This window comes from Euprymna scolopes, chromosome 36, assembly GCF_053919585.1.
Source record: "Euprymna scolopes isolate OS-2025 chromosome 36, ASM5391958v1, whole genome shotgun sequence".
In the NCBI taxonomy this organism is placed as follows: domain Eukaryota; kingdom Metazoa; phylum Mollusca; class Cephalopoda; order Sepiida; family Sepiolidae; genus Euprymna; species Euprymna scolopes.
Genome location: NC_136517.1, coordinates 8,472,463 through 8,486,400, shown reverse-complemented (window position 1 = coordinate 8,486,400; position 13,938 = coordinate 8,472,463). Strand labels below are relative to the sequence as shown.

Genomic DNA, 13,938 nt, shown 5'->3' with positions numbered 1-13,938 from the left:
ACTTCTTTTTTTCATCTTAAAATCTCCAAAGATCTGCACAATCATGAAAACATGTTTAATCGGGTGCATAGGTGCATGCTATGGACGGTAGAGTGAAAAATATTTACTTATAAGAAGAGAGACTACCCAGAAAATCAACTGGTTCTCTAGAATAATATCTTCTTAGATTTACATTAGGGACGGCCAAAATGGAAGGATGAAGTAAGTATTTTTTGATGGAGTCTTTCTTTAAAAATCTACCAAAAATCAATTATCCAATCAATACGAAATTTTCACTGATTATTAAGTGAAGAATGAACTTTTTAACAGTGTACTTTTTTTTTTTCGTAATTGATTTATATATATATATATATATATATATATTTCCTTTTTTTTGCCTACAAACCCCCTTTATTTGTGGTTACAAATATGCTTAAAATAATCAGCCGAAACTGAACAAAATATATTGTACCGTGGGGAGGGTGAGGATTGTAGATAACAAACAAATAAATAAAAATTTAAAAATGGATTTTAATGGATTTTAACTTGTTTTTAAAAAAAAACAACTTGGTTTTTCTTCCATTTTTTTTTTTGGCCGTGCCTAATTTGCATGCTGTGGTTATAATCCATTTGAGACTTTTGGAAAGTTACAATCATCCCAGATGACTCCCACCCCCACAATCCAATCTCTTTTCACAATTTGGGCATGACCAGTTACCAAGATGTTTAACTTCAAAATAAAAGGCGGCTCTGCTTGTATAAACATGCGCAGTGTTGCACATGCACGTTTAATTGGGTGCATATATGCATGCTACAGATGGCAGGCCTTTGTGGAAAAAGAGATTACCAAGCAATTGATTGACATTTTGAAATAATAATGTTTGCTTGGATACAAGGTTCTATGCTCTGATTATAATCCATTTTAGTTTTTTCAAAAATAATGTTTGTATCAGATGATGGGCCTAAATTGTTTTTAGTTGTTTTTTTTACACTGCTCTCTCCACACCAACACACATACACAACCAAAGGAGCTCATGACCTAGCTTCAACCCCCCCCCCGTCCCAAACACGAGAAATTCATCTTGATTAGAGCTTTTTGCATTACTGTTGAATAAAATATAAATTTGCTCATTCGAACTCCTCAACTTTCATTTGCATTTGTAGGTTTGAAAGAGAAAACTGAAGAAGCTCTTAAAACTAAAGAGAAAAAGAAAAGTGCTTCACCTTGGAATGAGTTTTTGGACAAAGTGAAAGAAAAGAAGAAGAAACGGAAAGCAAAAGTGAAGGTATAATCACATTTTTTTTTTGTTTTTCTTTAATACAATATCAGACAACAATGTTTAAATAAAATAATTTTTTTAATTTTTGGTTTTTCCTTGTTATTGCAGTAATGAAAATATCCAAAAATTCCGAAAAACGTTAAGGTAGAAAATTAATTATTAATAAAAACAGTTTTCGAAAACAATTAGCAAAAATTAAGTTTTACTAAACTGGTCAAAGATTTTCAGTTTTCAGAAAATATTTTGGTTATCAATCGAACTCTCCCGTTTTTTTTTCTTGCAAAACTAAATTTTCATTAATTGTCTTTGAAAACTATTTTCATTAAAAATTAATTTTCTGCCTCATCGTTTTTCATAATTTTTGGATATGTTCATTACTGTGATATGACAATTCAGTAGATACCATTGATTTGACTTGAAATTCAATATTTCCATTTTTGAATTTTGCTACAATGATGAAGAGGAATCAAATGTTTTGTAAAAAAGTTTTTGATTTGTTATTTATTATCTCCCTTGGTATTTGTCATAATGGTTAGTGTTTGCTAATGGGACGGGAGACTGGCATTCAATCTTGGGCTTAGGTGCTAATAAATCAGACGATCTGAATATATCGGCCTCCTGACTTAAATTCACCAAACATTAATATTTTTTTTTCTCTTTGAAAACCTCAATTATGTTCTGCAAAGTCAAAAACAAAAACAACAAATTTTTCCTCTAAGAAACAACCAAACTACATACTATGAATGTACCCTACTTCTCCCCTTCGTGGTGATGTTCTCAACTTTGACTGTTTCCTGAGTTCTAAAGCGGGTTATCTGGTATCTGCTCATGAAAAAGTTATCATCTTGATAAAGATCGAAAATATTGAAGAATCTCATTATGTCAGATTATCAGTCACTTCGCATTATCTAGTATAATCGTGCGGTATTTGTCATCAGAGTTGTATCGCTGAACGAGCAAAGGTCATTTTTAAGCAAAAGGGATAAATAACATTTGATGGTTCTTTTTTGTATAAAAATAATTTTTGGTCGTCCGACAAAGAAGGGATTGGACCTAGTAATTCACTCTTGTTCGTCTGTTCGCACTTTTCTCAATAACCACACCTTGGATTTTTAAAAGATTTTGCGCAAACATTAGTCATGGTGAATGTAAGTATTTACCAGAACGGATTTTCCGGGATAACTGTGGTTGCCCCCCCCCCTTCTAGGGGCCATTATTGGGGTAAAATTGCCCTCAAATTGTTCATCCGTTTGCATTTTTCTCAATAAAAAACGCCTTGGATTTTTTAAAAATTTTGCACAAACATTAGTCATGATAAAAGTAAATTTTTCACTTGTGGAGAGGGGACCTTGCATGCTTGGCTTGTTTGAATAAATGTTAAAATATTGAGTTAAAAAAAAAAATGTAGAATTGTACTTTCTATGTTTGAAAAAAACGCTCATTGAATTGTATTTTCTCATTGCCAGCTGGCAAATAATGGGCAGATAACTGTTTTCCAAAATGCTGTTTTGCTACAGGGAGAATTATTTCCCTTTTAATATAAAATAACTAAAAATATTATTTCGTACATAGAATCTGTTTCATCTAACAGGTTTACTTATGTATTTATTCATTTATTTATTTATTTTTTTGCTTTTGTTTTTCCAGGCCTTAAAGAAAAATGCTGAATCGCAAGAACCTCAACCAACATTCAGTGACGATGACATTCCATCAGATGTTGACTTCAATGATCCATATTTTAAAAGTGAATTAATATCGGATCCAAATCAAAGTAATTATCCTTTTCTTTATTATCTAATATATAAATGTATAAGATGTGCCCATGACCCATTGGGTCAGAACAATTACTACTATTTGTTCTGCTTTTATTTCCTTTGAAAATTATTAAACTATGGTATACTTTTAAGACATTCTGCTTGCCTGATTTATGACTTTTTGACAAGCTAAATTTTCCCAACCTTAAAAAATGACCTTTTGTCCTACTCTGCCCTCGTGGGGTGGCAAGTAACTAACGACCAAAAATAATGGCTCTTATTTTTATACTCACTTTATTATAATCTAATATATAAACGGTTTTATGTCTCTGTCTGTCGGTTGGTCTGTTTCTATATTTTCAAACTCTATCTTTCTGAAACTAAAAGTCGCAAAGCGGCGCTAGGGGTCTCAGATGATTGTATTTTTTACAGACCGTTCTTTTATGGGTCTTTAGCCGTTTTTAAAATAGTTTTAAAGGGTCAAAAATGGGTAAAAATTGTAAAAATCGTTAAACATTTAGTTTATTTTTCATTTTTAATCAGTTTGCATTATAGTGTTAACGTCACCAGCTTTGGATGCTACAGTTTCAGTTTCGATTCTAGCTGATGGCACCGAAATGTTTTTTTTTTTTTTTTTTTTTTTTATTATAAACTTTTGAAATCACAACTCTATAATAATGTATACAAATTCTGGACAAATTAAAATATATTTAAGCATATTTTACGTCCGGGCAAAGCCCCCTCCTACCATTAGTTATTATTATAGAAATATTACTATTATTATTTTTTTAACCTTCGATTATGGTTCATCTATTTCTCATTAATTTATTATCTATATATTAATACGATAGCGTGTGTCTTATTTTCTGTATCACGCTTACATCCGAGTCGTTTAATTGTTATGTACTTTCATTTCTTGTAATAAATAATTCAATCAAGAATTCTTCATAAGTTTTGGTTTCGGTTTGGATTCAAGCTGATGCACCCAAGTCATATGGATATATTTTTTTATTTTTGAAATCGCAACTTTATAAGATATAAAAATCGATAGAACATTAACTCTATAATAATATATACAAAATCAGCAAGAATTAAAATATCATATTTAGGTGTATTATACGACCGGTCTTTGCCGGGTGTTTGTGCTAGCTTAGATAAATACTTTTGCAGTTTTAACAAAAAAGGCATCTCCGTTTACACTGAACATCTACAGAATGCCAACATCAATATATTACATATGAATGTGTTCACTGTTGAAAAAATGAAATGAGAGTTTAGCTTAGTAAATGTAAAACAGTTGAGGTAGCAGGTTCAGATTACAGAGAAAGAAATAAAGAAAACCTTTGTGTAAGTGATAAAAACGAACTAGAGAGAAAGAGGGATAAATAAAGATCTGGCCAGAGATAGGTTAGTTTGGAAATTAATTTCTAAAAGTCGTCCAACACATGCCAACGTATAAAACAGATGTTAAACTGATGATGATGATGTTTATATATTTTTTATACAAAATAAAAAAATTTTCATTTTTATTTTGCCTCTTTTACTCTTTTTCTCCTCAAACAAGGCGCATTGCCACATGGAATGTAAGGGGCAATTATTTGGGATTGTGAGACTGTGGGGAGTTGAGTAGCGTGATGCCTGTTCACATCACATTTAAACTTCTGCAGATTAGGCCAGTTAGAGAAGCAGGAAACAGGGGGGAATTCCAAAGTCTAGCAGTTAGAGGGAAGAAACTATTAGAGTAGAAAGCTTTCCGACATCTAGGGACCTCAACAGTGAAGGGGTAGGATTTTGCTGCTGTTAGGTTAATCGGGAGTATGTATGTCACAGGGGCATAAGTGTGATGAGTTCAATCCAAATGAAATAAAAATCTTTTTCTAGATATGTTTACTTATGTTAAGATAGGTGCAGTGTTTTTAGTAAGTTTCTTTTTTATAGTCACTTCTTATCGTCATTTCATGTATGACTGTGGCATCTTATTGTTATTGATTGCCTTGTCTGTTTTTTACGTAGATAATAGTAGGAAAAATACACAAGAAAGACATTTGCTGATTTATTCAAGGTTTTATTGGAGAGAATGGCTTCATGGAGAGAGAGAGGGAGAGATTATATAATAAATTATTTATTTTACAAACTTAAGAAATGACTGATGCAACCGACATCAGTAATGTTCAGTTGAAGTCATTGTTTGAACGTGTCTCGTTTGTATCACTTCCTGTTCGTATTACTTTCTGAGGAAGACAGAACTTAAACCTTTTGTTTTTTGAAAACGTGATGTCATCTCATCATTCAACTTTCTTTATGAAGTTTGATCATTGTCCTTGTTTTGTCATCTTTTGTTCAACCTTGAAAATGGTTCTGTTTTACAGATCTAAGTTATCTCGACATCCACTAACAATGACCCTTACTAAAATTCACACTAAGCTAACTTAATTACTACTTACTGGTGTAGACGCATGTAGACAAATGCGTGCGAAATGATGCCACTATTAGGGAAAAATAATAGATTTGTAAAAATAGATCACGTTAGAGACAGGGATAAATGTTCAAGATCACGTTCGAGGCGTGGATGACGTCCGAGAACGCAATCACAGCAGTAACAAAAGAATGAGGAAATAAATGTTGCTGTACAACAAAAAAAAAGCAAGTTGAAGTTCTTTTCTGTTCTTTGTCTGCTTTGCGACTGAGGCCACAATGTGTTGGTTCCCAGTCAACGTTACATAGTTTCTACTAGTAACAACATCTCGAATACTAGTTTAGGCCTTTGCTTTGTTATGTTTTCTGACAAAATTATGTATGTCAAGCAGTTATTTACGTGTAAAAAAAAGAATCAATGTCAACAATTTATTTAGTACAAGATCATAACACACAAAATATGATTTGTAAGAAAATGTATTTTAATATAATTTATAAAAAAAATTTATTTAAAAAATTTTTTTCAGAATCAAAAACACAGAAAAAGAAAGAAAAGAAAGCAAAGCGTTTAAAGAAACTAAAAGGAGAAACCGATTCTGGTTTGACAACAGAAGAAAAAGAACGGAGAAAACAAGAAATGGTAAAAAAAAATTTCTTATTTTTATTTTTTTTATTTGAAAAAATATTCTTCATTTTATTTCTAGATCGCACATGCATGAGAAGGAATTGCGATTTGTTACAGACTTAATTTATGTGAGCATCAAAAATGCAGATGTGGCGCTACAACTTTCCAAAGAATTTTTGACAATTACTTTTCAGCACTTGTACAGTTTAGTGAAGACATTCAAAAATGAAAATATCAAAAAAAGGTTATATTGTACATATCCGTTTTGGACTGAAGATCCCCCCAAAAAAAATTCATTTAATTTGATCGAGTAGGTTTTTTTTTACAGCGGAAAAACACGTTCTTATAAGAGTGCGTTGAAGTCAGCCATTGTGAAATTTGGTGAAGCTGAACAACACGCTAGGGGGAGATAACTCAATGTAAAGCGCCGACACTCCCTCCCCATCTTTAATACTAGCTTTTCTTCCTAAAAATCGAACCTTTTGCTCGGTATCATAACAAATTGTTTTTTCACTGTAAAAAAAAAAAAAAAAATAAAAACTACTTGATGAAATTAAGTGAAATTTTTTTTTCGGAGAACTTCGTTCCATAAGGATACGTGCAATATAACCTATTTTCGATATTTTCATTTTTTAATGTCTTGACTAAACTGTACAAGTACCTACTTTTCTGTTACACCATGAATTTGTGGAGTCTAAGACTATTTTTATTTTTTTTTTATCTGATGGTGAGGAAATCACTGCTTATCAAAGGCCAAAGGCTACTCTAGGATGAGCGTAATTAGTGTCGGTCAGATAATAATAGTGGAACCACTTATCAAAACCCAAAGACTAAGATAAGAGTTAAAGTTGACTAATTTATTGGATTTTATGTATTCTATTCTGACGTAAGTAGAGACCTATGTAACGTTGTACAGCATATTCACGTTGACACACCGGTTCCTGATGGATCACAAAAGTTAAGCAATGTTGAACCTGGTCAGTACTAAAATGGGTGACCATTTGGGAATTACAGTTGTTGTATATGCTCTCTGCTTATCTCGGCATTGTTTCCAGTCATCCTGGACTTCTCCTTGCCACCGAATTCAAAACGATGCCGATTCAGGTGTGGTTGAAGATTGTGCAACCTTTCCTCACAATTACACGCGCAACTGCCCCTACAGGGGGTATCCTTTGTTTTTCGAGACTGAACAGAGGCATCGAATGTATTCTTTTCATTCTTTGGACTACTGTTCTCATCTTGTCATTTTTTCAACGTTTCAGTCGATGTAACCTTCTTTAGGTCTCTTTTGTCAAGCTCAGGGATCTTTCTGTCAAACTCAGGAATTTAAATATGATTGAGTATAAGTCTTAAGTAATTCTCAATTTTATTCTAAGTATTGCATGCATTGAGGTGTACCCTGACATGTGCGGCCCCGACAGATCGCCGATTCCCAACGTCGTATGCCGTGGATTTTTCGTTCAACTATTCCTCTTATGGCCGGATCGTCATTTTCTCGCTGGTGACTGTTGATGGGAATGCATGTGGGTTCACAAAAGTAGAAATAAAATAAATCGTGAAACAAAGGAAAAACACAAACGCCAATGTTTCACGTATATTTGACGGTTGTGTCTTCTCCCCGTTCTATACATGTTATGTTCATCTGTCGATCGCAATTCGTCTCTATTTCTGTTTTGCAGTCAACTCTAAAAACTGTCAAACTGTTGTCATTATCAACTCCCATCCACCATGAACGGCATCTAGTTGTCAACTAACTGTCGCCTCTGCGTTTGTATCTGAAGTCCACCCCACCGCACTCTGGCTACTGGAAGCTGTTTTATCTGTAGGTTTCTATTGTCATTGTCAAATCTAAAAAGGCTCGATCTAAAAATACCTACAGATTCATTGTTTGCTACTTCCTATTTCATTGTCTATTGCCTCCCCCCCTCTCAGCACTTCGTGACTCAAGTCCACCTCGGATCCGCTTTATAGTATCACAGAGGATTGAATCAGAAACCTTCAACAAGACTTTTGTCACAACTGAATTTTCCCAAGTACTTTGTACACTATGAATTTTAGGAATCTAAGCCTAGTTCTTTTTTCTTTTTTTTTTCTTTTTTTTTAACTAGGTGAGAGGGGATTGGGAGTCACTGCTTATCAAAACCCAAAAGCCATTCAATGATAAAGGTTGATTAGCATCGGGTACACTGTGAGACAAAACCGTGATGATTAGTTATGGTGGACCTTGGATAGTTGAGTTTTATTTTAATTTTTATAGATTAAGGAAGAATAACGAGTTTTACTTTACCTTTTTCATTTATTTTTAAGTTGAAAAAATTTGCTCATCTAAGCCTAGTTTCTTTTTTTTTTTTTTTTTTTGGGGGGGCTCTGATTTACCTTTTTGTGTTTTTGTTTTTCAGGCGGAGCTGGCTCTGCTGATGGCCGACGAGGATGATATTAATCCGAAGGCTCACTTTGATTATGAGAAAATCATGAAAAAAGAAAACAAAAAGAAGTCAAAGAAAAATATAAAGGCTGCAAAAGAGAAAGATGATTTTAAGGTTAGTCTTCCTTCTCTATTTGTCCCTCTCCTTCCTCCCCCTACTCTTATTTTAGTGACTATCATCTGTCAATCAACATCATCATCTGCAGAATCCGATCTATCATGTCTTAATCGTTTCCAAAACATCCTAACCTAAGATAGTTACATCCCTTGGACAGAAAAAGAAGTGATCGCCCTTGGATTGAAAAGTCCAGGGTCGGCCATGACACTTTGAGATTCACACATGCAGCTCCAAAGTATGAGACTTTTTATTATCGGTCATCCAATGGTTAAAGTTATCAAAATTTCCATCATAACTTGTTAAATAAATCTGTTAAACGTTTCACTTAATTCTTGTATCATTTTTTATGTGGTTATTTCATAGACAATCCACATATTAAAACCCATAACAGTTTCGCTACTTTGTTTATCTGATTGATGATCGATGGGAAAGTTTCAGATTATATGCCATCGTGGCAAAATCTCTTTTTCTGCACTCTTCCACCATTTCTTGTAGACATGCCTTTCTCACATAGACTCTTAATTATTCTGTGCATCTATACAGTCCTAGGATTTTTCATTTACAAAATAATAATTACGGAGAAAAGTTTTAGTAAAATATTTTGGTGCTTCTTCGTTTTAATAGCGGAATTTAAAAATCGAAATATCGAATTTCAAATAAAACCAAATGAAGTATCTACTCAATTGTCATGTCACAGTAATGAACATATCCAAAAATTACGAAAAATAATAAGGTAGAAAATTAATTGTCAATGAAAATAGTTTTCAACGACAATTTTTTATTTTTACTCTTTTATTCAATTTTCACCCCAAACCAGGCACAGTGCCACTTTGAAGTGGGGGGCTACTATCGGGGACACAAGTTGCAGAGGTATTATGAGGGGAGATGAGTAGCAAGATGTTTGTTCACATTACACTTGAACTTCTGCATGTCAGTACAGTTGGGAAAGCAGAATCCCGTAAGGGAGTTCCAAAGTCTAGCAGTTCTGGGGAAGAAATTATTGACGTAGAATGGTTTCTTACACCTAAGGATTTCTACTGTGAAGGGGTGGGATTTAGTTGCTTGTCAGGTTTGTTGGGGGTATTCATGTCGAGGGGGTACAAGTGCTTGTAGTTCGTCAGAGCATTCACCAATAAAGTACTTGTAGAACAGGCAGAAGAGGGATACAAATTTCATCGATGGGACAGAGGCTGAAGCTTAAAATTGAGTTTTGCTAAAAATAGAAACTAGGGAATTCTAACCATAGCAAGGGAGGTAATTATTTTCTGAAAACTCAAAATCTTTGTCCAATATAGCAAAACTTAATTTTCGCTAACTGTCTTCGAAAACTGTTTTCATTAATAATTAATTTTCTACCTTATCTTTTTTTTGTAATGTTTTTGGATTTTTTCTGTGTTTTATTTTTTTGGATTTGTTTATTACTGCATTTTATTGGTTTTACTTGAAATTCAGTATTTCGATTTTCGAATCTTGCTATTATAACAAAGAAGCACCAGAATTTCTTATTAATTTCCAGTAATTAGTTAATTATCAGCTATACATATTAGGAAGTCGCTTACAATTAGTGATTTATTTCTATAAAGACAAATGTAAAAATAAAAAAAAACGAGAATATAAAAGAACTAAATGCACAAATTTTAGACAAATTTAAAATATATTTTTAGACAAATTTAAAAAAAAAATTTTTAGACAAATTTAAAAAAAAATTTTTAGACAAATTTAAAAAAAAAAATTTAGACAAATTTTTTTTTAAATTTCAAAAATCACGTTGAGTGTAACAGAATATCAAAAATAACATTTGCCTTCAGTCAGAAAATAAATGTGTATGCCTGTATTAAGGATTGCTTTGCCCTGAACTCATAAGTACTTGGCATAAAATGACCCAAGGAGTTTCCATGTCGTAAAAAACAAAGATGCTTTCATAGTACCGCACATGTGCATATAATTAGTAAGCGTCCCTAATGATGCTGGCCTTAACAGAGCAGAGAGGGAGAAAATAACAAAACACCAAGGGCTTATGTACGACATGAAAAGAAACTGGAATCTTCAGAAGATATCAATCATACGAGTTGTTATAGGAACAACCAGGCTAATGAAAAAGAATTTCAAAAACTATCTGGTGAGTACACCCAGTGAACCAAGTGCAAGAGAAATACAAACAAATACACTTAAAGGGGCGGTTAGAATCTTAAAGAGATCTTTCGGTTGGAGTAACTAAACTAATGGGAGAATTTTTAGCATCCAGTAGAATGCTCCATCCCCAGCAAAAACAAAGTGATAAGAAAATTAAAACAAAATTAGAAAAATAATTAATTATTTATATACATTAAAAAAAAAAGAAAACTACAATAATTTCCAACAATACTTAATATTCATCACAACTCGTATCCTGGAAAATTGATTTGACAGTCAGTTTGCGACACTGATTTCCGGAAATAAATAAAACAAAGAAAGTGTTTTTTTGTTTTTATCACATTTTCACCCCAAACAAGGCACATTGCCACTTTGATGTAGGGGGCTATTATCCGGGACCTATGTTGTAGGGATACTATGTAGGGAGTTTAGCAGCAAGATGTTTGTTTACATTACACTTGAACTTCTGCATGTCAGTACAATTGGGGAAGCAGGAAACCAGAAGAGAATTCCAAAGTCCTGCAGTTCTGAGAAAGAAACTATTAGAGTAAAAGGCTTTCTTACATCTAGGGATCTCAACTGTATAGGGGTGGGACTTCGCTGCTTGTCAGGTTTGTCGGGAGTATTTTCGTTGAGGGGGTACAAGGTCTTGTAGTTTGTCAGAGCATCCACCATTAAAATACTTGTAAAACAGGCAGAGGGATGCAACATTTCGTCAGTAGGACAGGGGCTGAAGTTTAGATGACAGTTTGGGACCTATTAGGTTGGCAACTCTCTTTTGGACCCTGTTGAGGAGCGAGAGACTTGTAGCAGATGCATCAGCCCACATGCGACAGCAGTACTTCATACATGGGCGAATGGTGGCTTTGTAGAGGTACAGGCTACTTTCAGGTGTAAGTAGTTTTCTAACACGGTAGAGAAAGCTCACCTTCTTTGCAGCAGCCTTAGTAATGATCTCGATGTATCTATTCCAACTCATGTTTCCTGTGAACGTTAAGCCAAGGAGCCTGAACGAAGTGCTCTCAGGTAAAGTATCTCTAGCCATAACTATTGATGGTTGGTAAGGTTTCATGTAATTATTAAAGGAAACGAGCTTTGTCTTGGCAGCGTTGAACATTACCATCCATTTATACCCCATTCCACTACAGACTGAAGGTCTTCCTCTAGGGTTTCATCCATTACCTTAGATATGTGCTCATTAGTTGTCCCCACGTGCCTGCTATAGAGCGTGGTGTCATCAGCAAATATACCCGTCTTGGAGACAATTTTATTCACCAAACAGTTACATTCATTTCTTTTCCTTTTCCCCTCAAAAGAAGAGATACTACTCTCGAAAATTAGGGACGTCAACACCTACCATCTTGTACAGCACATTATGTTTGTAAATAAACATAATATAATTGAAAATTATTGAAAATTTCTTCTAATATTGCCATTATTCTTTTATATGCAAACTCATGTCCACGGTGTTTCCTACGAATTGCAAATACAAATGTTTTCTCACTACACGCAATGCTTCAAGCAAAGTACAACACCATTCTCTTAGAAAAATAAATTATTTATTAATTGTAAAATGTTTATTATTTTTATATTTATTTTTATATTAACTGGAAAATGTTTTTTGGTGCTTATTTAAAATTACATTTATTTAAAAAAAATAAAAATACAGAAAAATCTTTATGATGTACGTACTTGTCACGGAATGAAGATGTCATATTCCAAAAATTACATAAATTGATCAAGTAGTTTTTTTAACTAAGAAAATCAGATTTTATGAAGTTTAACAATGTAAATACTAAACTGTATTAAGTATAAGACTGAATTTGATCTTGATACTTCGAATTGAGTTGTCCACCGTTATTTATTTTATCATGGCCAATAAAAACTATGATTCGTTTAGTAGTAAAATTTGTCTTTTTAGTTATAAAAAAATCTTCTTGATCAATTTACTTGAATTTTGGAATATAATAAGCATCAAAAAACATTTTACAATAAAAAAAATAATAAATATAAAATAATAAAAATTCTACAATAAATATAATAATAAATATAAAAATAAATGAAAAATAATAAACATTTTATGATTAATAAAATAATAAATAAAAAATTTTAATTAAAAAATAATAAACATTTAATAATTAATAAAATAATAAATATAAAATAAATTAAAAAATAATATTTTACAATTAATAACTAATTTATTTTTCTAATCATATACACATGTATGGTATTATGAAAGCATCTGTATTTTTTTCGGCATGGCAACACCTTCGGTCATTTTTTTTGTTTTTTAAATAAGTATGATTCTAAATAAGCACTTGTTTTTTTTTTTCTTGCATTGGAATGAAAATATTTCTTTCATTTTTTTTTCAGCTCGAGTTGAATGATGAACGTTTCAGTTCTATTTATACGTCAAGTGCATTCAACATCGATCGCTCGGCTCCTGAATACAAAAAGAGTGCAGCAATGGAAGCTCTGATTGAAGAAAAACTGCGTCGCCGCTACATTGAGAAAGAATTTCCAGAGAAAGAACCGAAATCTTCAAAATTGCCTGTTGACGAGCCGGTCGCTTCTCGGCCGTCAACAAGTGTCGATCAGTCTGTAAATAGTCTTGTCCGTTCGATCAAAACAAAGACAAAAAATTTTAATTTTTCCAAAACAAAACCAAATATAAAAAGTCAGATTTGGAAAAAATTGCCAAAAGATTTATGATAAAAACAAAATATTTTCTATTTTAATGAAAAATAAAAATGAAACTGAATAAAGATGGTCGACATGTTTTAATTGATTGTTTTTCATTTTTATTTTTTTTATTTTTCTATTGAATTACAGACAAGTAAAATGAAATTCGTATTTGGATTCATCAGACTACTGTTCTCATCTTGAGTGTCATTTACACATTTCGGTCAATGTAACCTCTGACAATCTTCAAGGGTATTTTTAAGGCTCCCAAAATCTTCACTAGAATTGTCCGCAAGGACCCCTAGTGCAGTGGTTAAGAGTACTTGGAAAAAACAATTGTAAAAGTGATATTCTCCTGATCGTTGAAATCTCAGTATGGGTAACCCAAAAATACAAGTGTAAATTACTTAGGACCTTTATCCAGTCATGGTTGATGAAACAAAGAATATGCTACCCCTGTGAAATAAATAAAGGGTTCCATTCAAAATTCTGTCCAAATTCCTGAGTTTGACAAAAACATTCCCAAG

The 13,938-nt window shown here is 32.7% G+C and overlaps 1 protein-coding gene across 2 annotated transcripts in view; it reads left to right on the top strand.

Annotated features, from left to right (window-relative positions):
* Positions 1–13,513, top strand: part of LOC145260322 (ESF1 homolog) — a 48,634-nt gene extending 35,121 nt beyond the window's left edge. For both annotated transcript variants that reach the window (XM_080118210.1, XM_080118211.1), the window contains exons 11-15: positions 1,144–1,265; positions 2,907–3,030; positions 5,956–6,068; positions 8,453–8,593; positions 13,103–13,513. In XM_080118210.1, coding sequence (XP_079974336.1) covers positions 1,144–1,265; positions 2,907–3,030; positions 5,956–6,068; positions 8,453–8,593; positions 13,103–13,441 — 839 coding nt within the window. In that variant the 3' untranslated portion in view covers positions 13,442–13,513. The remainder of the gene's footprint in view (positions 1–1,143; positions 1,266–2,906; positions 3,031–5,955; positions 6,069–8,452; positions 8,594–13,102) is intronic.
* Positions 13,514–13,938: the final 425 nt, after the last annotated feature.